The 27,929-nt window shown below is 46.4% G+C and overlaps 1 protein-coding gene across 8 annotated transcripts in view; it reads right to left on the bottom strand.

The window, feature by feature from the left end:
* Nucleotides 1–2,619: 2,619 nt before the first annotated feature.
* Pknox2 (PBX/knotted 1 homeobox 2) overlaps nt 2,620–27,929 on the bottom strand; it is a 268,744-nt gene continuing 243,434 nt past the window's right edge. For 7 of the 8 annotated variants that reach the window (XM_031345929.1, XM_031345922.1, XM_031345928.1 and 4 more), the window contains 6 exons: nt 24,151–24,280; nt 23,550–23,647; nt 22,664–22,783; nt 8,292–8,368; nt 6,774–6,952; nt 2,620–5,542 (listed from right to left, as the gene is read on the bottom strand). In XM_031345929.1, coding sequence (XP_031201789.1) covers nt 5,310–5,542; nt 6,774–6,952; nt 8,292–8,368; nt 22,664–22,783; nt 23,550–23,647; nt 24,151–24,280 — 837 coding nt within the window. In that variant the 3' untranslated portion in view covers nt 2,620–5,309. The remainder of the gene's footprint in view (nt 5,543–6,773; nt 6,953–8,291; nt 8,369–22,663; nt 22,784–23,549; nt 23,648–24,150; nt 24,281–27,929) is intronic. The other variant, XM_031345925.1, reaches the window with a different exon arrangement.

Below are 27,929 nucleotides of genomic sequence, written 5' to 3' on the forward strand. Positions count from 1 at the left end.
CTGTTTACATTTCGATGCTAATTCTGCTTCCCCGAGAGGGACTGCCTGGGACAAGGAGTACTCAGGTGACTTTATGTGAACCTTCTCCCCATTTTAACTTGTAAAATAAAGGCTAGAGCTGGTGATTGGGCAGTGGAAGGGAAGCTATAGCTGAAAAGTTTTAGGGAGAATGAGAAGAGGAAGACTGAAGAGGAGGAGCTAGAAGGAAAATGGAGCAGAAACACGCGGCCTGGAGAACCGCAAGTTACAAGGGATCTCATAGCTGGGGAATACAGCAGTGTAGTCGTAGATCTGCTCAATCTAGGCGAGCAGCTTGTATTCACATTAGTTGAGTTGTGTTTTCATTGCACAGGCTTATTTGGGTTGGAGATTTGCCGAAACAAAGGGCTATCTGCATTTTCACTGATATATTTTCTCTACTATTTTGTTTCCTAGGCAGAATCCTGTTGGACCATCTTGCTTTCTAATTTTTGATGGAGAAATGAGTGTAAATGAATACTTCCTTTCTTATAAAACATCTATTTAGCTTTGCACTGTGGTGCGTACCTATAATGCCAGCACTAGGTCTGAGATAGGACGATGAAAAATTAAAGGTTGCCTGTACTGCACAGTGAGTTTGGGGCTAGCCTAGTATACATAACTTGTTCCAGTCCACCCTGTGCTATATATCAAGAAATAACCTCCCCCCCCCGAATAAAATGTAGTGAACTGGGCCTATTGGTATAGCCCTGTAATTCCAGCTCCTTGGAATGATGAGGCACAGGTATGCCATAAATTCAAGGCATACCTGTGCTATAGAGCCAGCCTGGGCACATTAGTGAGACACACAGAAAAAATTGGGATATAGCTCAGTACCCCCCCCCCCACACACACACGGGGAGAGAGAGAAAGAGAGAAAGAGAGAGGGAGAGAGAAAGAGAGAGAGAGAGAGAGAGAGAGAGAGAGAGAGAGACAGAGACAGAGACAGAGACAGAGACACAGAGAGAGGAGAGAATTGGGAGATAGCTCAGTGATAGAACATTTGCCTAGCATTTTCAAGGCCCTAGGTTCAAGCCCTGATACCACCAAACCAAACCAACCCAATCCAACCCAAACCAAGCCAAACCAAACTGAAACACCCAACATACTCTAGAGAAAAGAGAGGACACATAACTAACCAGCTATATAATGAGAGTTCCAGTATAACCGCAGCTCACCTAGTCTCAGAAGTGGGCTACCACAAAAGTGAGGGTGTCATAACTTGGAGAGTGAATCTCAGGGCAGCAGTTATTCAGTTGCTCCAATCACAGTCATGCAGGAATGTGAGTCCCAAACTGCCTGACGTTTAGGGGCGACCAGGATCTCATATGTTTAGATGTGTAATCTTCCATTTTATGTTTGTGCAAAAATCTTAAAAGCAACTGCTTGGAGCATACCACACTTGACCTGAGCAACTCTTGGTGGCAACTCTGAGTGACAAAGTTAGAAATCAATGCCCCAGAATGATCAGCTTGTGCTCTAAGCTAGTCTTTAAGAATGCAAATTCCCTGGAAGGGCTTCATTGCCCAGAATTGTATTCCTAGTGTGTAGAGCAGAGTCCAGGACAGAGAGGGGGTTTAACAAGTGTGTACTGAAACAACAGTGGGCTCATTAGGATCAAGACTGAGCAGGATGCAGGCTGCCAGTCATTGATGGCATCTGGCCTATGTAAATCATCCTGGGTCAAGGATGTTTGTTTTAAGTCTTCAGCAGGATTTGCAAGCCTGAAAGGGCCTTCCTGGTGGGCTGGGAGTCAAGGGCAGAACTAGACTGAAGAGTTTCTTGGACTCTAATATCAGTTTGGTTTTGAACAAAGGGAAAATTCATCCCACTTCCACCTCCAGTATCCCCTTTCTGTCATTATCACAAGGAACATCTCTTGGGTTGGATAGCATTTGGAGTATGCAGACAAAGCACTTGCTGCCTCCTGAGAACACAGACAGACAAAACCTCTCTTAATTGGGCGCATGGCTTGAAAGATGGCAAACCAGGATAGAAAACCTTGCGGGAGGAGAACCATGTCTTTCGGCCTATTTCCTGCTGTGTGCTCTGTGGAATCTTTAATATATGGGACTTGAAAATAGGAAGCAGAAACAGTGGCAAATGATTATAAGGATCAACTAAATGGTTCAACAGGCTTCTTTCCTGCAGGGCTTTTCAGAGCCTTAACTATACTGATATGCATTCTCACACAATGGATGGTATATTTAACTAAGAATGTTGGACTAAATTGGTTGATATTTATCTCAGCTAACAATATCCAGGTAATTTGTCCATGGACATTTTTCTTACATTTTTCCACATATATAGTTTTCTTATTTGTATGTGTGAGTGCCCACATGCATGTCACATGCACTGTGCTTGCCTGGTACCTACAGAGGTCAGAGAAATGTATCCTGACTGGAGTTAGTGCTGTGAACTGAACTTGGGTCCTCCCCTCAAGGGCAGCAAGTGCTCTTAACTGCTGAGCCATTTATCTTCAGTCTTTTTGAACTTTGCATGTGTGTGTGTGTGTGTGTGTGTGTGTGTGTGTGTGTGTGTGTTCCTTGGAAACCTCTGCTTGAAATGATAATGAAGTCTCCCCAAATCCTCTCTTTTTACTTATGTTTTATTTTTTTGAGACAGGTCTCACATATTCCAGGCTGTGTTCTAACTGGTGATATGACCAAGGATGGCCTTGAACTTTTCTGATCCCCCTGCCTCCATCTTCAGAAGGTTAGGACAACGTATGTAGTTTACAATGCTTAGCTCTTTATTTTTCCAGTTTTGGGAGGTGAGGTTGTAATGGGCTTGTCACCGTCTTGTGAATGACTTCTGACCCCTTTGGCATCCTTGGCCTGACTCTAAGGAGTGCAGAATGACCTTTGGGATTCTGGGATAGACCCTGCCTGGGACATCAGTGTCAGGGTTAAAGGTGCAGCCTAGGCTACACCTCTTTTTAGGTTCCAGCATTTTCTATCAGTGGGACGAAAGATGGTAGCTATATGAGAGAGAAATGCAGGCCATGTCAGCACCAGCTTGGATGATAAAGTCCTAGGGCAACAGTGGAGAATACAAAGGTCTAAGTGGGAGGAAGGCTGCGGAAGTGAGCTCTCACCTGCAGTGCAGAGAACTGACAGGAGAGGGCAGTACAGAGCTTTCTCTGTCCTCTATGCTCTTAGAGGTAGACACACACAAGGCAGGTCAAAATGGACCATCCTTCCCTTCAGACAGGCTAACAAAAGTCACTCCAAAAACCCTCTACTTCATACCTTTCTGAGGGTGGTCATTTCAGTGGGGTGTATGCTGGGCCTCCAGTTTCTGTCTGGCCCAGGGTCCCACTGAAGTCATAAGGGACCTCTAAGGCGGTCACAAGAAGAGAGAACTGTGCATCAGTATTCGGTAGGTGATAAGGTTTACTGAAAACTCGCGGCCACATTCAGTACTGGTTTGGTGGATACATCAGAAGGAGGTTGCGTAACATTAGGCAGGTGGAAGGGGCTGGGAGGGAGATGTAGACATGTGTATCCATGTGCACGTATGCACACATGTCCATGCTGAGTAAGGGAGCTTGTCACGGCACTGAGTGGAAGAATTTATGTGTGGATGTATGTATTTTAATAAAGAAAATGAACCAGAAGAGGAAATGTTTTATCCCACTGTGGATTGCAAAAGTCTCACTCCAAAAAGCTTGCCTTTCCTCTAGGTATGGCATCAAAAGGGAGTAAAAAAATGATTGGATCACCCAGATTATAAATAAGGTTATTTGTTTCTCAAAAATCCCTAGTAAAACATTAAATATCAGCTCTTTTGGGGGAGAAATACATTCATTTCCGGGAGACCTCAGAAAAGTGACTATCCTTTTGCTCCACCCAACCAAGTAGAGGAGGAGAAGGCTCAGAAGGTCGCAAAGGTGCCCTCTGGTTGAGCAAGATAGCCATTCACATCCTAGCACTGAAGGAGATGGCCAATGCACATTTACAAATGAAACTGCACATCCATCACATTAAACCCAATGGAAAACACACATGTGGTTAGTCCTGTCTTTCACAGCCGTAGGGTGGGAGGGGACAGGAGGAGCAAATGCCAATCATGGTGTGTGTGAGGGCAGATGGGAGGAAGCTTCCTCCCAGGAGCCCCCAGTTCCTCCAGTGCCAAGCACAATGGTGTGTGCGGATCAGCTGTGCGCCATACCCCCTCTGCCCTTCTGCTGAGTACTGAAGATCAGCAGCACCTTCTTCAGACCCTGGCTTCCCATTGGGATAATGCTTCTTTCCAACGTTTCTTCTGCCTTCTCTGGAGAATAGAATGAAGAAGGAGGCCAGAAGCTGGTAGTGTCAGCTTGGGAGCAGAGGGATACCACGGAGACCTGCGGAGTGAAACGAACCCCTAAAGGTTTACGGAGGGGGCTGGGGTTTCTGAAGAACTCCATCTGAGGGTAGGAGCATCTAATAAGATACCATGGTCCTATTGTGACAGGAGCTGTGATGTGATCACCTAGGGACCGCTGTGATCCCCAAAGTCACCTTAATATGGCTCCGTATCCAGGTTCTGCCACCTGCTTGGTCCTCCAGCTGACCCAGATGGAGAGTCGCTCTTAACCTCTTCAGGTTGGACCCACTGACAATATATTTCCAAGAGAGGAAGAAGGAGTCTCTTTGGTTTCCTTCCCCCTCTCCTTAGTCCATGGCTGCTGTGCCTAGAGACAGGGACCCTGTAGGGCAAGTTGGAGCCCTGTGCATCCGTGTCCCACTCTGATACGCAGTGTGTGGTGTTGTCTCAGGCCCTCCTACTCCTCGGGCCACTGGTTATGCATTTGGGCTTCCTCCTGTCCGTGAGTGTCTTTCAAGGGAGCTCAGACTCTCCTGGGGGAAAATGTTAGACCCCTTCTTTCTCATCCTTCCCTCCCAAGTCTGCCCCTTAGCACAGGTCCGCTCTGCAAACAGCGCCTGTCCACCCCACAGGGCAGTGCTTGTAAACAAATCAAGTCCTTCTCCGTGTGGAGCCATGGGTATCATCTGTCCTCCGGTATTTGGTGAGTCCAGATCTCACGCTGTCTTTCTTCACAGGCTGTTTCACTGGCCCCAGCAATGGAGTGCTCTGCAGTCTGAGGGTCTGGGACTAGGTTTTCACTGAAGCCTGGTGGTTGGAAAGGAACAGGGTGTCTCCTCTGCATGTCTTCAAACTATGATGCGGGGAAGCTAGGGCCCAACTTTCTTAGTGCTGCCTGCCCATATCCCCTCCCCCCACCCTGAACCCTCCTGATGACACTCCTTTTCTGCTCGGTGACCAGTGCCATCTGGGCTGCCTGACTACTCCAGGGAGTCACTGTGTTCCAAGCCCAGGTCGCTGACATTCGTTGTCTGTAGCTCATCAGCCTCCTCCTCTAGCTCCTCCTCCTCCTCTTCTTCCTCCTCCATATCATCTTCATCCTCTTCTTCTGTCCCATCCAACGAGTCATCATGTGCAGCCATCATTGCCTGTTGCATGGCCATAGTGGCATTGTCTGAGGACAGGGACTGCAGGTTGTCTAAGTTGATGGAACCTGCATGGGAGAGGACAAAGGTTAGGACAAGGCAAGGGCTGCTGCTTGGGCCCAGCAATCTTCCTGATGGACAGGGTGGATGGGCTGGCTTGTGGGCTGATGGGGCCTTTGTAAGAGCACCAAACCCTGAGTGAGACAGTTCACTGCCATGAAGCTCTCCATCCCTCCGTTGTTTACCTTCTTCTGCACCATCCCAGGCAGCAACACTCCAGGCTGCTACATACTTAGGATTCTCTATATAAGTATAGGAAGCATTTCTTATACTTATATATTAATTAATTAAAATCTCCAACTACTCTGTAAAGCAGGAACCTGGAATCGAATTCTGGAGAGGAGGAAACTGAGTCTTGTCTTCATCTTCATCCTCTGCTAAGTCATGGGTTCCAGATACTGTGTCAGCACTGCTAGCACTGGGATTTTCTGCAAATTTGTCCAGCACCCCCTCTATTTATTCCTAATTTACCCCAACAGATGGCGACATGTCACAGAGGAACCTGTGTGTAGCCATATGCCTGCAGATATGCGTGTGCACGGGTGTCTCCACCCTAGTGCCCACACAGTGGTCTTCATGCAACAACCTCAGAAATGTCTTGCTGATTAAATTATTCATTGTTTACCAGGAAACCAGCACTTTGAAAGCATGTATGGAGGGTGTGATGGAGAATCTGGAAGAACAAAGCTTCTCTTGGCCTCTGTTTACAAGCCAGCTGCCTGCCTTGGTATTTATAGATGGCCTTGCCCTTGGAGAGCTAAGTAGATACTGATTGTACTGGGAAACTCGGGAGTATGACGAGCAAGGAGAAAGGCGCTCTTCTGAGCAGCCACTGACTCCGAGGACCACCCTCTCCCATTCCTTTGTGAGCTTGCTTTAAGTTTGTTAAAACTTACATGAGAGCTGAGTATGGTGGCTCATATTTGGAAACCTAGCACTAAGAGAGCAGAGGCATGAGGATCAGAATACAAGGATAGCCTCAGTGATATAGGATGTTTGAGGCCAGACAACATGAGATCCTGTCTCAAACAAAACAAAACACAGACAATAGGAATAACAAAAACACACCAAAAAAATGTGCACAGAACATCCCTTCTTAGTAAGCTTTCTAAAAGAAGGGGGGCAGGCACTGTGGAAAGTAATGACAGGACCCTGGGTAAGGAGACATTCACCCTTGAATCTTTGCTTTCCAGGGGCCCCACCAGCCCCAACCTAGGGCATCCTTAGGCCTGGTCTTACCATCAGGGTTCGTCCCTGGGGTGCCACCCTGCTGTTGCAGGACTCCGGCAGCAATGGAATTGGGCCAGAATCTTTGGGTGGGCCGGTGCTGAGACTTGATTTTCTTGGCTTTGGGAGCAGGATCTGGGTTGCTGGCATCAAGCATGGGCTGCAGGATGCGCCTCCTGGCATTGATGAACCTGTCCAGGGGTGATGGTGAAGACCTAGTTAGATACCATCTGGGTTGCATGGGTAGTGTTGGGGTTGAGTAAATGTGACAGTTAAGTTGCCTCCCACCCAATGTCCATAGACAGGTGTACCAGTCTACAGGTAAAAACCCTCTATGGCTGAGGAATTTGTGAATTACCCAAGGTTCAGTGATCAAACACGGCTTGGGAAGAATGCATGAGGTGTGGTCAGAAATCCCTACTTGGGGCTGGCAAGATGGCTCAGTGGGAAAGAGCACTGACTGCTCTTCCACAAGTCCTGAGTTCAAATCCCAGCAACCACATGATGGCTCACAACCACCTGTAATGAGATCTGACGTCCTCTTCTGGTGCATCTGAAGACACCTACAGTGTATTTATGTATAACAGTAAATAAATCTTTGGGCAGGAGTGAGAAGGGCCAACCAGAGTGAGCAGGGTTAACCGGAGCGAGCAGAGGTCCTAAAAATTAAATTCCCAACAATCACATGAAGGCTCACAACCATCTGTACAGCTACAGTGTACTCATATACATAAAATAAATAAATCAATCAAAGAAGAAGAAGAAGAAGGAGAAGGAGAAGGAGAAGGAGAAGGAGAAGGAGAAGAAGAAGAAGAAGAAGAAGAAGAAGAAGAAGAAGAAGAAGAAGAAGAAGAAGAAGAAGAAGAAGAAAAAGAAGAAGAAGAAGAAGAAGAAAAAAAAGAAAAAGAAAAAGAAGAAAGAAATTCCTACTCAAGATCCACCAGAACTGAACAGAGAAGGGAAGGGCTGTGGGCACAGTCACCAACTTCTGGACTTATAACAGGGCCTAGCCTTAGGGTCTAATACCTTCCATCTGCCCTGCCAGAAGCAGACAAAGACAACGCCACCCCTGTGGGCCCAGGAAGGCATCTCTCCCTCCTCCTTCCCAGCTTACTTTGTAAAATGTTTTGATTTCAGCACACATAGAGTTGGGTAGACCAGATAACTACTGCTGCTGGCTGTGCCTCTGGTATTGATGCAAGACCCCCCTGGTCTGTCTCTACTGGGCTTGGTGAGCCCAGATTCTCAGACAGTGTGGTTTTTTGTTTTTTGTTTTCTCCTCAACTCATGAGGTTTCCATGGATGTGCTTGACCCAATTTCCCAGCAGAGGGCACTGTGAAGCTGTAGTTGAAGCCCAGGCCAGGTCACTCTGCTCCTCTATCTGGCCCACAAGGAAAGAGGACTGGCCTGGCAGTGGAGGTGAGGCTGAGGTAGGTCTGGGCACTCTATCTCCTCTCCCTGCTCCGCGTTCCCTTGCCAAGCATGTGCTCCTGGTTCTGAGAGCCTTTGGGCAGGCGATGCTAACTCACCAGTTGTTTACTTGCAGAAGGGTGAGGTTTGTCTGGGCTGCAATCTGCCTCTTCTCGTCTTCAGTGGGGTAGGGGTGCTGAAAGGAGAGAACAGCTAATGAGGAGGTGTGGGCACACGCCGGGGGTGGGGGGCAGATAGTCCCGGTGTTCATACCCAACTCATAGACACAGCTCAGGGGTTGGGAGCTGGAACCAGGAAAAGGGTAATGTTTGCTCTTGAGGACAATACGCCTGGAGTGTACACAGAGGCTCCCATGTGCCTTCGGCTCTCCTAGCACAGTGCCACACAATGGGGACCAGGGTGGCTTTTACAGTTATTTCAGTATTGATTGGAAGGCACTTTCCTCTGACTCTCACTTTATCCTGCAGGAAGGAAGGCATTCTCAGAGCTAGGATCAACAACGGTCTCCAAAGCCTCCAGAGGCAGTACATGGGGAAGGGGGGGGGTGAATTAATACAATCTAAATTAATTGTTATTCATATCCACTGTGTGTCCAGATGTATACTAGGCATTTGGAGAGACAAGATATATACAGCAGTACACTACTGCCATAGGATCTTTTAACCCTTTGAAATGCTTCCATACATTTAACTTCATTTAACCAAACGTATTAAGATTGTGAGGTGGGCCAGGCAGTAGCGATGCACACTTTTAACGCTAGTACTTGGGAGGCAGAGACAAATGCATCGCTGAGTTTGAGGCCAGCCTGGTCTACAGAGTGAGTTATAGGAACGCCACTGACACTCAGATGGTCCTGCCAACTCAGTTCTTCAGACTGTGGCTCAGCATTCCCTTGCGGAGGGCACAGATATCTCCTGCGCTCTTGCATAGTCTGATCCAGCCTTGATTACATGTTTACTCCCACTCTTCAACCACACTTCACGAGTTCACAGTGCACACGTAAGAATGTGTCTGCACCATCTTTACACACAAATGACCTTACTGATGGAGGAAAACAAAGGTGAAGTTGGACATGCTGAGGTTTCGGCACTGAGCACCGTAGAAATATAGTGGAAGGGAATATGCAGTTGGCCAGAGTCACAGGAAGATGGCTGAGCTGAGTGACATTAAAGAAAGGGAAAGTCTGATTGGATGTGGTGGCTCCTGCTTATAATCACAACACTTCAGAGGTGAGAGCAGGGTGATTAGTGTGGCCTACAAGAGACTCTAAAAACAATAATCTCCCCCAGAGCAAAAAATCAGACAAACTGAGAACCTAACATAGATCAAAAACAAAAGAAAGGGAGAGCCTAAGGAAGAAGGTGTGGAGCCAGACAACACTGAGTTAATGTAATTCTGGGGCTTTCTGAGACTCTGGCACAAGTGTCTGACATCCAGTAGACATTGTGAGAATCTAAAGAGACCACAGCTCCATCCCAGAAGCAGCAGAGACCTGGAGGTCTCGGGTGTAGAAGACCAAGCCAACTAGCATTCTCAGACCAGGATCTTTCTTTCTGCTCCTGTTGCTAGTAGACAAGAAATGCTTGGAATCTCTCTAAAGTCCCAGAGATTGGGGCTAGCTCTGTTGTGACTAGCTGTGAGACCGCAGGCATGGCATTTAATGAGATATTATTAAGTTGTGTAGTGATTAAATACTTGCAAAGAGTTTGTACTGGGAGGATAGGGTGACTTGGGCAAGATGTTTAAAAGCTCACGGAGGAAGCTGTTGGAGTGTTGCAGCCTTGGAAGTGCTTGGCGTTAGCAGTGACAAAGGAAAGCAGCCTCTTCAGCTGGCCTCCACGTCTCTTGACTAAAGCAATCAGGATCATATGTTGTTTTAATTCACACCTCTGACCCTGACCACCACACCAGGGCATCTGACCCTGTGATTCATGAAATATTAAGAGTCTAACAAGAAGGGATGCACACCAGTGTTACTAGAGCCAATTTCATGCTAATTGAAGGGAGCAGAGGGAGGCCACAAGGGAAAATGTCAGGTCATGAAAGGGTGGACAGGCAGGGACCCTGACGATGTTCCCATCCTACTTCACAAGGGTCACAGGAAGGAGCTAAGCCTCCCTTATCTATGGCTGCCAGAATCTTCCCCTGTTACTTATGGAGGATTGGCTCAAAACCCATCATAGACAGAAATATCTATGGATGACCCAGTCTCATTCCATAATGTGGCACAGTATTTCCATACAGCCTATACACCCTACACAGAACTGGGCACTGAGCACTATGGAAGCTCAGAGGAAAAGGGTATATGATGGTGATGTTCTCCTTGGTGCCAAATATCATCTCTGGATTACTGACAATACTTCAGATAACCATGTGGAAATAGACATTACACCATATTACTTAGGGAAACAATGTTAAGCAAAAGAATCTATACATGCCTAGTGCAATTTTTTCAAGTATTTTCAATCTATACTTAGTTCAGTGTGCATGATGTAGAACTTACAGGTATGCAAGTTGACCATACAACATGACAGCCTTTTAGTCCCCATGTCCTCCATTATTGTCCTACTACTGATGTCTCTTCCCTCATCTTCCCACCGCAGACATTTCTGAGTGCTGCTGAAACTTTGTCACAGTACAAATCCTCAGAGAGGCCTTTTCAGCCCCCTTAGGCCAAAGTGATCAAGAAGGCCTCTGAGTAAGTGTGTTGCGCTCACCATACAGGGAGGGACATCACTAGCCAGCAGGAAACTATGGGCTGCTCTTAGGCAGGAACTCTGGCTCATAAGAAGTTATCTCAACTCAATAGTGCCCAGACCAGCCATAGGAATAGTGTTCATGTCCAATGATGGTGTATGAGTATACAAGTCAACAGACACCACAAGAAGGACATGTGGATGAGGTTGGCTCTTGAGCAGAGTTGGGTCAGCAGCTTACACAGTCTGGATGTCTGCTGCTTCCTGAGTGCTGGAAGTCAGAGACACCTGAAAGTTAGGAGTTCACAGCTGAAAACTGGGGGGAGGGGGCACCTCTACTATAGGTAGTCTGTACCAAGGCTCTTTGGGTCATAGGAGAAGAGTGGGTTGATTTGGTTGGGGAGAATTCCTAGGGAGGTAGGGCCTCAACTGGGCTTTGAAGAATAACTGTACTACTCCAGTAGAGGAGATAGAAGACTTTAAAGCAGGAGCCTTATACCATGACTTAGTCAGATGAGTGTCTCTTCCCATTACGGCCCCAGAGAGGGAAGTCTTCTAGCCTACTATGGAAGAATGATGTTTCCTGTCTCTAAGGAGGCTCTGCTTCTGGCACTGAAGGATTGAGTATCTTAAACACAGATCGACATATTTCCAGCTTCTTGAAGAATGAGTATGGCCCAATACTCATTGATTGTTCTGTGATGGATGGGACTTTAGATCTCCTATGAGTACCCCTACTAACAGGTCCCACCATCTCTCTGTCCCAGAATACCACCTCAGGAGGCACAGGGTGGAGGCTGTGGATGAGTAGAAACACTTAGCCCAGCTTAGGAAACAGGTGTGTGGGTCAGAACATTCCTGGCACCACAGTGGAGTCCCAGGGAGCAGTCCAACTTGTACACGCCTCAGACCACATGACTCCTGAGGACAGAATCAAAATAGTCCTGGCTCCTGGACAGACCACAATTGAGTCAGTGCTACTTTTAGCACAACTGGAAAGGCTTGAGGCCAAGGACAAGAGAGGGAGTGAAATGAGATCTTAGGAGATAAGCATTGTCCCCTGGAAGCTGTCCTGTGATCACCAGCTGGAGGAACTCTGCTGAAAGCCAAAAGGAAGGGCCCAAGCTGCAGCTCCCTCCAAGTGAATGATTCTTCCTTGAAAAAGATATAGCCCTGACTAGAAAAGTCCAGATCCTTTTCAGTACCTGTCTGAAGACTTCTAAAACTGGGCAAGCCTGCTTGCTGGTGAAGAGCCGCTGAGGAGCGGGTGGAGTCTTGCCCCATTATCTGATGGCTCTTGGGCTTTGGCTGCTTGTTCTGTGTCTTTTGTCCTTAGCTTTCTCTGGTTGACATGAAAGTAAAAAAGGCACCCACTCCTTGGAGTTCAGAGTGATGTAATGGGCTGACAGAACAAAAGTGTTATATCCTTACAGATGCATAGAGGCCTCCCAGACTCCTCCAGTTGGACACCCAAGACAAGGAACTTGAAGTATATATGTGTTAAGTAGGTGCTTTTTGGTTCCCTCTGCAAACTAACCTAAAAAAACTCTGCAGCTCTCCCAGCTGCCCTTTATACCTCTACAACTCTTGTTTCCTTGGATTCAAAGGAGAGTGAAATAGTTTGAAGAGTGAGATCTGGTCAGAAGGAACTAATCCAGTTTTTTTATCTTTGGCAACTTCTTTTACTCAAGATACCCTGTGTTGGTGACCCTTCTACCTCCCTAGCCCATGTGGATCTCACCATGTGGTTGACCTGTGATGTGGGGAACATCAATGCCTGTGGGTATCAGTGGAGCCCATACTGACAGCAGATGCAGTAGGGAGTTGGGCTTCCCTTTTCCCAGACCTGCTCTGTAGCCTACCAAACCTTTCTTGCTTTCCCCGTCTTGACAACCATGGGCTTGCTTTGGAGCCTTCATTCTATGGGAATACTACTTCTCAGGAGGGCCTGGGACCCAAAGGGAGGCAGCCAGTAGGGGCAAAGCTTTGAAATGACCATATGGTGCCACACCTAACATGACATTGATGGCAGATACACCCTGATTTCAGAGATGACAGAGCAGCAAGCAATCATGCAAGAAGACAAGCAGGCCTTGCTTGACCGAGGCAAGTGCAGTTAGCAATGGGCTTCCTCTGGCAACACTTGCCATGTTTAGAATGCTCATTCATGTTTTTCTTTCTTTCTTTCTTTCTCTCTTTCTTTCTTTCTTTCTTTTTTTACTCCTACACTTTGAAAACACAAAGAGAGGCACAGAGAGTTAAACAGTACAGCATCACCTACTGTCACACAGCAAATGCTCCACACCCATCCACCCCCAGATCAAAAGATGAGGGACTGCTTCCACCCTGGGAGCTTCATCTGCTTCCTTCCAACCACTCTCCTGCAGGTAAAATTTTTATGAAAATCACTTCCTTACTTTTCTGTAGATCATTTTGTATATATTCTGCCCTGCAACATGATGGCTCACTTTTGCCTAGGTTTTTTGTTTGCTTATTCGTTTGTTTTGTTTTCTTTGAGATGGGGTCTCCTGTAGCTTAGCCTGGTTATGAACTCACTGCATAACTGAAGATGACCTTGGACTTCTGGTCCTCCTGCCTCCAACTCCTGAGTGCTGCTGGGACTACAGCCATGTTGCAACATCTTGTCTGGGTTTTGAACGTTATATTAATGATGCTATTTGTTCATCCACAGTTCTGAGTGGTCGTAGTTATTTGGTTTTGTTGCTATATAGTTTCCCACTGTGAAAACATCCTACCTCCTGTTTTGAGTCTATAAGCTGTTCTTCTCCCTCTGGTTTCTGTTTCAACACATTCATCACACTGTAATAAGAATAGTTCTTCTTAGCTTGTTTCCATGTCTGCCTGTTCATGTCCATCTTTAGCCCACCCAGTCTCCTTCTTCTAGACTCAAGTGCTTCCCTAGATTGCCTCCCATTATAGGGGTGATTTGCTATCTGCCACCACAAAGAGATAGATTGTCAGTTTTTTGAGAAAAAGGGTGGTGTGTTTCTCTTGATCTCATTCCCTGTCTGCATAGAGAATGCCTGACCCACTCTAAGTGTGTGGTGTGTACTTGTTGAATGAATTTATGTGGAGGTTTGGGAGCAGGTGTCTGCAGGTACAAAGGAGGATTGGCTGCGATTCTCTGATTCATACCCCCAGGAATTCTTCCTGGAGGTAACTGTTGACTATTTGAGGGGCAGGCAGGAGGGGATACTTAACAGTCTATCATGCTACCCTGCTTCTCTAGAGAGGTCGTCACAGAGGTGGCCCTAAGAGTATGGGTAAGAACATAGTTTTCTACATGGGTTGGATCCTGGACTTGCCTCTCAAAAGCTCTAGACCTTGGGCATTATTTTTCTCCTGTAAAGTTAGGAAATCATCCTACCAGCCTCAGGGTACTTAGGGTAGTGCCTGTCATATTCTGTGTGTGTTTGTTAAAGAGATTAGAGAGGGAAAGAGAAATCTTTGGCTCGGTGCATATGCCTTTGTTCTCGAAAGGCTACAGGTTGGTTGTTGGCAGCGAGCTGGAGCCCCATGCCCTCTGTGAAGGTATATCTTGCCCCGTTTTCCTTAAGGGCTTCCTTTTCTGCTTCCTTGAGGACTGCTCTAAGTCCTGTGTACATATGTGTTTTTTTCTAACCAGCGTCTCAGGTTTCTTAGGGATGCTGTGATGTATACATCTTATGACATTTTTAGAGGGCATCTCTGAAAGCCACTAGTCTCCTGTGGAGTACCCTGAGCCTCTCATGCTCCAACACTCAGCCATCCTCCCTTGGGAGTCAGAAGACAGCTTCTCTTCAGTCCAGTGAGTAGTGGGTGGGAGAACAATCTCCCACTACAGCAGAAATTTGAGGCCTAAACCTCCTTGGCATCAAGAGATGGGTGTAGTGAAGAACACAGCCAGACAGCTTTCTGCCTCCCATTTCGTCATGCCAAGGTACCATGTGGGTCACCAAACTCCAGGGGCAGAACAGGGATGAAGAGAATTTCATGATGAGAACACTTTGATGGGAGGGTTTAGTCCCTATGTCAACAACAATTAAGATGTTAAGACAACAGTTAAAAGATGATCACTTGAGAGATGATTGTCACCCAAAAACGACCATCCACACCCCACTCAATCCAAACCATCCTTAAAGTCCATGCTAAATGCCAGCTCCTCTCCTTAAGTCATGTAATTAAACACCTCCAAACTGCTTAGAACCCAGAGAGTCCTAGAGCCTAGCCTCTCTCTCTGGAGCCCATGAAGGTGTGTAGAGACAAAAATGCCTTACCCCAGCTATGGCTTGGAGACACAGATTGGCCAAGTGGGGACTGGTCTCCACTTGCAGGTTACCCAATGATGACTTTACTATTCTGACAAGACTGGGGCACTGGGCTCTACAGTATCACCTTCCCATGTCACTCAGGGTGCAGGGTGATCTGATGATTCTGACAGTCTCTCTGTTGAACTCCATCGGCCTTTCTATGCTTTCAAGCAAATGCCTATAAAGTTATACAGAAGTGTATGGGAACACATCCCGCCTGTTGACAATAGTTACTACCCCTGATGGATACCCACAACAGCTGGCTACCTTTTACTACTTGCAGTGTATAGAATGTCCCCTTTGTCCTCACTATGTGCTGCCAAAGCACCTAGGAGTTAGGCTTTGTTCTCATGTTACATATGAAAAATAAAATCTCGGGAGAGTGTAACAACAAACTGTGGTTATGCAAGTAATAAGGGGCAAGTAAGTGGCAGGGTCCATATTCCCTGTATTCTGAACCAGGCTAGTCCATCTCTGCTGCTAGCCATTGTGATTTTGAATGCATCACCAATCATCTTCAACATATGGTTAGCTTTGTCAATTTTACACAATCTAGAATCACCTGGGAAGAGAGTCTTAATTGAGGAATTGTCTAGATTAGGTTGGCCTGTGGGCATGTTGGGGGTGGGGGGAAGGTTGTACTCTTAAGCCCCAGACAACTATGGGCAGTACCATTCCCTAGGCATGGGGTCCCAGACTGTACTGGAAAGGAGGAAACTAACAAGCAAGCAAACTACCACATCCATTTCTCTCTGCTTTTGATTGTGGATATGATGTGACTAGCTATTTGAAATTCTTGCCTTCACTTTTTCATAATGATGAACTGTAACCTGGAGTCATAAGCTGAAATAAATCCCTTTCTCCCCTAAGTTGCCTTTTTCCAGGATATTTAACCAAAGCAGCAGAAACAAAATTAGAACAGCGGGCATTGCTCTATCTGCTTTAGGGAGAGGAACTCAGACCTAGGGAAGCTGACTGACCTGTTAAAAGCCACAGAGCAAGTGGGACCATTTCAGGTCTATCTGCCTCCCAAGCTCATTTCCTGATGCTCTTTTAATTGTGTGTACAAACATATCTCTCTCTCTCTCTCTCTCTCTCTCTCTCTCTCTTTCTCTCTCTCTCTGTATGTGTGTGTGTGTGTGTGTTCATGTGTCTCTGTGTGTGTGAACATGTGTCTATGTATGTGAATATGTGGAGGTCAGAAGACAACCTGTGGGAGTTGGTTCTTTCATTCTACCCTGTTTGTTCTGGGGTTGCCCAACTCAGGCTGTCAGGCCTGGTGGCAGGCACCTTCCATGCTAAGCCATCTTCACAAAAGATGACTTCATCTTTTGTGAAGCCTCCCATTCAACTTCCCAGCATTTCTCATACATCCCCGTCTCATATCATCACACAGTCAGGATTCTGCATTTAGGACATCCAGGCTCCTAGGTCTTCAAGATCAAATTCCCTGAATATGTCTTTGATTATATAAATAAAGCATTCCTTGCGGCATTAAAAAGAGACAGGGCCTAGGAAATGCAATATAACTTCTAGATCTTCCTCTGGCAACCCACTCTAGGTTGACTTCTTAAGATATCATGTTAACAAAGTGTTCTCCACCAGAGATGGGCATTCTTTACATGCAACTAATCTTAGCTGAATAGGGAGTAGAGTAGAAAGTTTGACTTTGAACTAATCCATGGCAATCTGGGAATGACTGATGGCCTCATGGCCTTTCCACAGGTACCTACTTCTCACAGTGAAATTTAAAAATGGGCATTTGGACAGTGGAACTTCAGACAATAAGAGCAAGAAGAGAAAGTGGCAAAACCCAAGATTGAACCTTATGTCACTTTGTTGATTTTTCAGACCAGTTTAAGACAAGTCATATTATAAGGACCTCCAGAGGATACTGGAAGCATCTGAAGCAGTAGCTGAGCCTGTGTCAACTGAAGTATCTCACACTTATCATGTTCTATCCTCACTACAGCCACTCAAGTTGATGCTGCATTCTTACATTTCATCAGAGGAAATAGGCTTAAAGAGATCAAAGAATTCATGCCAGGGCCTCTAGCCACCAAGTGCTATGTCCTACTCAAGAGGTTGCAATCTCTCTGTAGAACACATCACTATGTCTAAATCTAGGGGACAGGTGAGTCCTGCCAGTGAGCTGGTGACAAGACCCCCATGTACATAATTCCTTCAAGGCGTCACACAGAGCTTTGCCCAGAAAGATGGCGGAGAATGCAAAGAACATCTGTGGGGTTGTTGACAGCATCATCAAGGTGCAGAGGCAGCAGGCTGTCTTTCATCTTCATTCCCCTCCTTGGCCAGGAATCCTGTATAGAGTGGGAACTATACCTGCATGTTTAGCCGGTTTCTTCCAGGCCCTGAGCCTAGCATGAAAGGCTCTTGGGGTGCAGTAAGATAGCTGGGAAGCTGAAGAAGGCTATCAGAAACTCTGCTAGATCCATAAGCATTCAGAGCAGTGTTCCTCAGAGTCCAAGATGGAAACAGCCAAAGTGTCCCTCAACTGAGAAGAGTTAAACGCAATGTGATCTAGACACATGGTGGAGTACTGTCAGTCCAAGATAAATGGACTTTGACAATGTGATGCTAATTCTGCAAGTATACTACCACTGAGCTGTGCCTCCTGCCTCATGATGGATTAAAAAAGAACACAGTCACAAATACCATCTTATGAACTACTTGAGTGAGATTTCTGGAAGGGTTGATCCATAGAGGTATGCTGTAGAGTCCAAGTTGTTAGAGGCTGGAGGTGTTGGCTAATGTCTGTGGGATATCTTTTGGAAGAAGGAAAACATCTGAAATTAGGTGGGTGTGATGATTGTGCCAGGGTGTAAATATACTAAAACCTATGTTATTGTTTTTATTTTGGAGACAGATTATCTCTAGCCCAGGCTGCTCTTGAACCTGTGTAGCTGAAACTTGCTTTGACCTAAAACTTCAGCTCTTCCTGTCTCCACTTTTTCTGGGTGCTGGGATTACATGAATGTACCATGATGCCCAGAATAGACCATGCTGGGGATCTGTCTTGCTAGGCAAGCACTCTATCAACTGAGCCACATATCCCACTCTGGAATCATATATTTTGAAGGGTAAATTTTATGGTATGTGATGTTTCCATTTAAAAAGTCATATAGAGGAAGCCCCTGGTGCCTCTTTTGCCCTCTGATTATTTTTTTAAACCACATCCAGGGTTCATAAGAGAACCTGGAGCAAGGCCCTGGTCTCTGTGTGGCTGGAATGAAGGTGGGAGTGGGTGGAGCACAACTGGGCCTTGGCTGCAAGCCACATCAGCGCAGCTGGGTCCTGGCTTCAAGCCACGCCAGCCTGATGAAACAGATGGGTAGGAATGGGTAGATGTGAGGCAGCTTCACTTCAAGGTCTAAAACCTGAGCTTGGGTGGATAAAAACCCCACAACTCTCCCACAGGTCTCTGGCAGAAAGGCTAGGGGCTCAGCTTTGCTTTGCCTAGACTGTGGTGTGAGCATTGCATATCTGCATCCTGAGATCAGTGTGAAGGCAGAAGAGCCGAATGAGTGGGAGATTAGAACCTAGGGTTACACTGCTGTGGGTTCGATTCCTGCTTGGCCTTATTACCAGTGTGATCTTGTGGCACCCGAGCCTTCTCTAAGCCTCAGTTTTGTCACTGGTAACACAGGACAGTAGGACCTATCTGCTGGGGTGCTTGTGTGGGTTAAATGAGATGATATGCTAAAGTGCTGAGCATAGACAGGCTGCTGTGGGGCATGATGGGTCCTGCTGGGGCCTGGGCTCTTCTCCAAGACCTCCTGGCACACAGAGGATCATCAACTTTAGGAATGGAAGTGGGTAGAATTCCTGACAGCTCAGGATGACTGGCAGATACCACAAGTAGCAGAGGTGGTATTACAGCCAAGGAAGAGGAAGGGTGACTTTCCCTCCTCCATGGGGAGGACCCTCCTCCGTGGGGAGGACCCTCTTCAGGGGCTTCCTGCATGGCGTGGGTTCCCGTGGACCTATTGCTTCTAGCTGGAGTTTAGCCTCTTTTGGTCAAAACAAAATAGCAAGAAAATGTCACCACATTCTTCAGGGACTGGAAACCAGTAGCTAAGGCTGGCAGTGTCCCCATCTCCCTTCAGCCTTATAGATAAAGGGCTGAGAGTTAACCTTTCACCTCAGGTGCTTTCTATCACCCCAGTGCACCTCTGCAATTGCTTATGGCACAGAACAGTGCAAACAAGAGGCCTGTGACAGGGGACAGAAGCAAGAGAAAAACACAACTTCTCCCTGATGGATCTGCAAGAGGAAAGAAAATCTTGTGTTTGTAGAAGTGCTCAGACTCACACTAGCCAAAGTGTCAGATTATGGGATGTTCTGTGTATCACCTGCAAACCATCCACTGGCTTCAGACCCAGACTGGGGATGAATGGAGCAATTTCTAGAAGCCTCACCAGCCACACTTACCGCTTATCAGAAAGTCAGCTGGGCTTGTACCCTGACTGGTGCATGCCAGCTACACATGACTTAATGAATGATCTATAGCACAAAAAGAATGAGTTATCGTTGCTAAGAAAACTATGTAGAAAGCTTTGGAAAATTTAAGACTCAAATTTGCTTTAAAATACTGACTTATGCCAGGTGGTGGTGGTACACACCTTTAATCCCAGAGCTTGGGAGGCAGAGGCAGGTGGATCTCTAAGTTACAGCCAGCTTGGTCTTCAAAGTGAGTTCCAGGACTACACAGAGAAACCCTGTCTCAAAAGACAGACAGACAGACAGACAGACAGACAGACAGACAGACAGACAGACACAGAGAGAGAGACAGAGAGAGAAACACACAGAGAGACAGAGAAAGACAGAGAGCCAGAGAGACAAAGAGACAGAGATACAGAGACAGAGACAGACAGAGAAAGAGAGAGAAAATGCTGACTCATTTTGATTGGGTGGGGTACACACGAGAGACTGGAATAAAGAACCACAAAGATCCCCTAACTAGATTAGATTCCCAAAGTCAGTGTTCTTACTACACTTGACGTGAAGTTGGAATTTGAAGATGTTTTATTCTAAGAAAGGCTTATGCAAGTAAAATGATACAGTTTAGTAAGAAAAAGATGTTGGCTCTCTACCTAAATTAGCAAATGAGTATATGTATATCTTTTAAATTAACATAAACCATGTCTTTTGGGTGGCTGTTCCTCTTTTAGCTAGCCTTTCAAATTAACCAGTCCCTAAACTAGTTATGCTAACTGAGCTGGAGACAGAACACTTACTGTGCCTGGATGTCTGTTTGTCCTTCATTCCTTCTCCTTTCTCCCTAAAGCTCACAGCCAGTACCTGCTCAGTATATGGAACCATGAGTGGGATTTCCCAAGAACTATAGCCCCAGGGCTGGTTCTCAAAGCCACAATGACAGTATCAATGGTAATTTAGAGTCCAGCTGTTTGGATGAAGACTCAAGCCTTATCTTCCATTTCAAACCTTACCCTTCTCACAATCTACCATATGAATAAAGAATAAAGAAATAAGGTTGAGGAGATGGAGCAAAGGGTAAAGTGGATGAGGACCAGAGTCTGGATCCATAACATCCATGAAGAAGCTGGATGTGGTGGCTTATCTGCAACTCTAGCACCGAATGTATCTTTTCAGACAGTCTCACTATGCTGCCCCAGATGGCTTGGGACTTGCTACATAAACCAGGCTGGCTTTGAACTCACAGAATTCCACTTGCCTCTGCCCTTGAATACTGAGATTAAAGGTGTGTACCATTACACCCTGCTTATAACCCCAACATTGTGGAGTTGGACACTGGGGGACCCTGGAGATTTCCTTGCAAATCAGCCTGGCTGAAACAGCAAGCTACAGGTTCTGTGAGAGACTGTGTCTCAAAAACTAAGAAGAGTGATAGAAGGCGGCACTGGACATTGACCTCAGGTCTCTATATGCATGCAGTACAAACTGCATCCTGCCCCCTGTGCAATCAATTCCTTCTCTCTCTCTCTCTCTCTCTCTCTCTCTCTCTCTCTCTCCCTCTCTCTCTCTCTCTCTCTCACACACACACACCTTTTAAAAAGTAGACAAAATTTTGTAGAACCCAAATTTTCCTAAACAGTTCACCATGGGATGACTTTTTAGAAAACCCAGTAAGTCCTGAGGTCATACACTGTGAATAAAGGCTTTAAGAATGACGCATAGTCCCTATTCTTGGGAGATTTACCACAGCTGGAAAGACTATGTATATAGGTAGGTCCACCCACACCTACAGCAAGCACTATAGGAAGGTTACTCTCAGTGTCAGGCGATGGCAAAATCAGCATGTACTTTAAATCAAAATTACACATCAGCCTCACACATTCCATTCACCTCTAGATTTCACAAAGACCAGGACTTGACCTTAAAAAAAACTTGTTCCGAGCTCAGTGTAGTGGCACACGCAAATCTACCATTTTGAGGCTAGCAGGAGGATCACGAGTCTGAGGCCAGCCAGGCATCACAGTAAGATGCTGTCTCAAAAGCAAAATCAACAAAATCAAGCCATATACAACTCTGCTCTTCATTCATTGTAGTAGAAGAGTCAAAAGGGAAGAATTTCTTTTTGTTGTTTTGAGGTAGGGTCTTGCTCTATTGCCCAGGCCAGCCTTGAACTCATGCTCTTTCTGCCTCAAGTACTTGGACGTGTAAGACCACCATGCCCAGTTAACAGCTATTTAAGGGATGACCTTATAGCTCTGTATGTTTGTCCTCTCTTTCAACTTTCACCACTTTGAGAAATAAAGGCCATTGGAATTATCACACGGCTATAGAACAAATAGTCCACACCCAATGTACCTGTCCTCAAGCCTATCTTCCTGCTATTGTATCTGGTCTCCAGGAACTTTTCAATGTCTCTGTTAGAGCTGGGAGGTGAGAAGGTTGCCTATGCTGCTCTTGATGCTTCTGCCGGTATGGCTCAGCCATGGTCTGCAGAGGATGGCTACTGAGTGTACTCATTTAGCCATCCTAGCTAGAAATCCTGGCCATCTTTCATTTAGCCCAGAAGCTCTGAATTCTGACTCCGGAAGCCCAGTGGCCACTCCAGTCTCATCTTTTAAGGCTACTACATGAAGGCACTGGTGACAGGAGGACCGTGCCAACATACCTTGCTTCCAGGATGGAAAAAGTGTTAAATACTTGCCCAGTGTTTAACTCTCTCCAGAATATTGGTATCCATCATCTCTCATGTCCAAACTTCCCCCTAACTTTTTGAGCTAGTAGTAGCAGAGAGTATGCAAAAGACCTTGGACTCTAGGTCCTACTTAAGTCTCTTCCGATCTGCCCTATAGCTGATGATCTAGCATAGCCTTTTTCTGAGACCAAAGTCTCTGCATGCAGAGTGTGATACCTGTGCAGTGGGCTATTTATCACCCCTTGCTGTGATTCCACATCCCCAGCATGCACACACGCACAGATGCACACCCATGCACACACACACACACTCACCATGAGATGCTGGAAGAGCCAAGAACGCATTATATTGGTGGCATGCTTGGGCAAGACTCCTCGTTTGTTCTTGGACTTCTTATCCTCATTGTCCAGGAGGGAGGTGAGGTCAAGGTTAACCTTCAGGGCACGTGAAGAAAAAAATCAGCATCAGCAGCCTGTGAGGCCAGTGCCTAGGGACCTGTTGCCATAGTAATGGCACACTCTCACTGCCAACCCTCTTTTCCCAAGTTATTCTTGGGGCCCTGGGGAGGTCACCTTTTCCTCTCACCCCATACTACCCCCTCAGAGAATGGAGATGGAGATGAGGCTTGGGGTGAGGGGATAAGGGGAAAGGGAGGATGAGAGAGGAAACAGCAGAAAAAGGTCATGCAGAGAGTACCGAAGAGGAGAATTTGCCATAAACCATCCAGTAGTTATTAGCATTTCTGTGATACTTTACAGTTTGCAAAGCACTTTCCTGTCCCTCACTGTGGTTAATCCTCATCACAGCCCTGTAGGTTGGCTGTGATGGTATTAATCCTTCTTTTTTGATAAGAACTCAGGCTCAGAGAGCTAAGGAGACATATGCAAGATCACAGCTACTGTCAGATCTCAGGTGTCTTACTTCAGATCTTTCTAGAGATCTGACCTCTATATCACCGAGGTGCAGAGTAGTTGGAGCTGAAGACCAAGCACAGGAAATGCAGAGTCCTTTGATATAAACCCTGGAGGCAGCAAAATCCCCAGAGCTGATAAAGCCTTGTGGCTCCAGCTTCCTGTCCAGAGAGCGGTGTCTTAGAGGTGAGGATTAACTGAGCCATTGCTGCCGTGCCCGACAGATTGTAAAGAACCACAGGCGCCCTCCATTACTCATGCACAAACGCACACACCTACACACACTCACCTGTGTATTCTGGATCTGGATGGCTCCCTGGGGGATTGCTTGGGTGACCACCTGACCTTGGGAGGTTACCATGGTAACTGGTTGATATAAGGCTCCACCTGAGGAGACAACCAGTTTTGGGGTCCCCTGACATGAAGGTAAAAAAAAAAAAGAAAAAGGCAAGCAGGATCCCCATTTGCTTGGGAAGACTCTTGGGGTAGTGGCAGAATGCTTGTTTGCTCCCCTTGTAGGAGAGGAATGGGTGAGGTAAGACATGGTGTCCAGAAGGAAAAGCAGAGGCCTTGGTGGGAAACAGGAGGAGGGACAAGGCCTTACTCAGTCTTCAATGTGTGTGTGTGTGTGTGTGTGTGTGTGTGTGTGTGTGTGTGTGTATGTGTGGCAAGTGGGGGTGGGGGGAGAAAAGCCATGAGATTTTGACTTAAATTTGTTTCAGCCCATCATGGTCAGGTCTTAGTGCTTACTATGTGCAGAACACTTCAGTCAAGAAACTAAGCTGGTAGTCCCTCCCTTAGCAGAGGATACTCCCTCATCCCAGAATTTCCTAGGGGTACCCCTTCTTCTCCCAAGATGTTTCCCACACTCCCCAGAACCCTGCACCAACCTGACACGACTTGAGAGTTGACAGTTGTCATGGCGATGTTGCCCTGCTGGAGTGCTGAGGCTGGGACCACAATCCCCTGGGGGTTATTGGAGACTCCAGACATGGAATTGGGGGAATTCTGCAGGAGGTCCTGGCGGTAAGGGAGGGGCAGTTTGTGACAATGTCCCCAAGGACTTAGATGCTTCAGTTCCAAAGTCTTCCCATCCCTTCTGGTACCACCCCCCAACTCCTGTTCCTCCCAGATACAAACCAGAAAGCAGTTCTCAGGACTTCTAAAAGGAGTGACTAAGAAATCCCGATCTTAAAATAAATAAATAAACCGAAGGCCTGTAATAGTCCTTCACTTACATTTCATTCCATCGGCAACTAGAGGTACAAATGAACCCCTAAACCTGTGGGTCTCACTTCAGCTACATTTTGGAATCTGTGAGGATGGAGCTCTGGGTTCCAAGCCCAGAGACTCTTCTTTAATGAGTCAGAGTATGTTCCGGGCTTTGGAGTTTGAAAACTCTGCAGGTAATTCTGACTTGCAGAGAGCCTCCATTCACCTGATCAACACTTACTTAGATGCTCAACAGCCCAGATGCTCAGCCTGGCCCTCCCCTCCTCCAGCACCTCTGTTCTTCACATATCTCCAGCACAAAAACAGCTTCCAACATTCTATCTGTTTGTTTACTCATTCTTTGCTGTGCTGGACTTTGTGCACATGCTGGGCAAGTGTTCTACCACCTAAGCTACCTCCTCATCCCCCCAATGATACATCTTTGTACACCCTTAGCACCTATATTATAATACTAAAATATTTATTTAAAAATAATAAAGCCACTTTTGTATCACCGTGTAACCTGTGTTCTAATGGCATCAAATACAAACCTTGACTTCAGCCCATGTTATCGACTCTTCTGGCTTCCCTGAATCCTCAACACAGAATTATACTTTGCCCAGATTGTTAACCAGTTTGCTTTTGCAGTAGCCAAGGCAGCCAAGAATAAAACGTTTTTTTTTTTTCCTGATGTCTTGTTTCCCTCATCATTGCCTTCTAGCAGTCAATGAAAAAGTCCTTAGATTTGATTTTGAGGGTCCCCTGACACCAAAGGAAGAAGGCTTAGCTTCAGGCCTCCAGGATGAAGCAATGGACCCTCCCTGCTTTCTAGGCACCTGTGCATGGTGGCTGGGTACTTAAAAGATTTGTGAAATAGGAACTGAATGTGTCAGAGATGGGTGTGTTTAGGAAAAAGGGCAGGCAATAACGTACATACACAGGAGGGAAGATTGGCAGCCCAGCCTGGCGCTCTGAGCTCTTTTCTAGCCTCAGACCCCCCCCAACAGAATACCCTCCTTGAGTTAATGAACCAAATTAATTCAATGGTCACTAAGGCCCATGTTTCAAAGCTTAAGACTGGGACAATAAGACAGGATTAATAACGAACTGGAGACAGGTACATGACCATGAAAATGAAGTAAACATGGAGTAGGGATGGCTCCATTTCCTCACTTTTATTTCAGGACTTTAAGAAGCTTGGGACCTTGGCCTTCAGGGGAAGCTTAGAATCTGGACTGAGGAGGTACCCATGATTAGAAGATGGCTCTAGCCAACAACTGCCTACTGGAAGTTACAAATAAAAGGAAAATGTCGCAGAACACAATCACACCACTGTTCCTTCCACTGTGGCATCACACTAGTCAGACTGAGCTCGGCATGCAGAAGCCTAGAAGCTGCAAAAAGCCATTGCATATACCAACATCCTGAGGGGTTAAAGAAAGAAAATAAAGTCCAGAAGTCCTGGTGGCTCACCCAAAGTCACACAACTGATTGGCAGCCACAGGACTCAAACTCAGCTTTCCTCACCATTAGCCACAAATACTGAATACCTAGTTTGGGCTTCAAGAGGCTCCTTGAGTCCTACCTATGAAAGATGAAAACAACCCCATGTCCAGGAACAGTATAAAGAAAATGGTCATCTTGGGAATCAGATGGCACCCCTTCTGGAGGCTGGCTTGCCTTCCTTCCTCCCTCCCTCCCTCCCTCCCTTCCTCCCTCTCTCCTTCCCTCCCTCCCTCCCTCCCTCCCTTCCTTCCTTTCTTCCTTCCTTCCTTGCTGTGTTGGTTCAAGCTAGCATCAAGGAGTTCTCAAAGCCTGAGTTTTCAGATTTGAGGCTTGAGATCTGGTACCAGCATCCCAGACAACTTTTCCCATGGGACAGTACCAGTACTAAAGATGGTTGAAGCAGAAGCTAACTTATAAGTCAGATTTAACAGAAGGAGACCTTAATATCATTAGGTAGGCCTAAAGCCAATGGAAGTAGCTACTCAGTAACCTCTCATTTGGAGTCAGCCATTCTGGGACACTCCTATTCAGGTGGAGATGAATGAGATTCTTAAATATAAAGACGTCTCCTAGACACTCTTTACTACCCCTGAAGTGTCCAGCACAGTTAGGACAATACAAAGAAAAATAGCATCAGTATAAAATATGCCTTCTGGGATTCACCTAACACACACACACATACTGTTTTGTAGCTAAACACAGAAGGGTGAGCCCTACCTGGACACCTCAGCTGTTTACTCAAACCCTGTGGCATGGAGAGCCTCCACCCCCATTCACTTGGTCTGGGAAACTAAAGGGAATTTTTGTTCTGGCTTGGGTCATTTTCTCCCATACTCTTCTCCACCCTTCTCTTGTTGCTTGGCTGTGAGGTGCTGCAAGGAAGCCAAAGTATACCAGCAAAGGGCTAGAATGGAAAAGTTCAGAGTAGAGAGCACAGGCAGGGCCAGGGCTGGCAACACCTTAGCTGAGGCAGGAACGAGAAAGCAAAGGCCTGGCCTCTCTGCATTTGGTGTTTGTCCCTCACACCTGAAAGCAGGGGCTGCTTCAGGAACCTCCTGAGACCTAGGATTTTCTTTTAACGATTTATTTTATTTTGAACGATGTGTGGATGTGCATGTCCATGTGCAGTTATATGCACCTGGCAATGCAGGTGCTCTCAGAATCCAGTAGGGTTCATGGGCTCCCCTGGAGCTGGAGTTACAAGCAGTTGTGAGTCACCTGATGAGGGTGCTGGGAACTGAACTCAGGTTCTCTGCAAGAGCAGCACATGCTCCTAACCACTGGGTCACCTCTCCAACCCACACAGGGCCACTGAACCAGACCCTCAGCAACAAAAGTTTTCAAAGCTTTCTCCAGCTAGCCTCCAGCATCAGACAGATCTGAAGATTACCAATTTACCATGTCCATGAATATCGAAGGGTACTAATTGGCCACTTGATTTCATGTTAATTTCACCATCACCTTACAGGGTCAACACAAGAGAGATGACGGTCCCATTTTCCAAGGATTGAAGTCCAAATAATGGAAAGGACTTCCCTGACTTAAATAGCTATAGGTCTCCCAGCCTTGTGCATATAACAGAGAGAGGAAGTGGACTTTGGAGTTAGAGCCACTGGCCCTGCTACAAGCACACTGCCTGGTGCTGTTTGGTGTCTAATGATTTTTTTCGTACTTCATATGACTGTAGTCACTTGAGTGGCAGAGCAGGGGTTAAATCTGTCCTCAAAGTCCTAGAGCCTTAGGGTTCTTTATTTAGCAGTAGCAGAAGTTGAGCCAAGGTTGCACACCTAGATAGGACAGCACAGACCTTATCATATGCCATATGTCACCGGTCTTGTCCGATGCACCCCTTGAACTTGGTACTAAGCCTCAGAAATCTAAGTACAGGGCTGGTGAGATGGCTCAGCGGGGAAGAGCACCGACTGCTCTTTGGAAGGTCATGAGTTCAAAT

This window comes from Mastomys coucha, unplaced genomic scaffold (genome assembly GCF_008632895.1).
Source record: "Mastomys coucha isolate ucsf_1 unplaced genomic scaffold, UCSF_Mcou_1 pScaffold23, whole genome shotgun sequence".
NCBI lineage: Eukaryota > Metazoa > Chordata > Mammalia > Rodentia > Muridae > Mastomys > Mastomys coucha.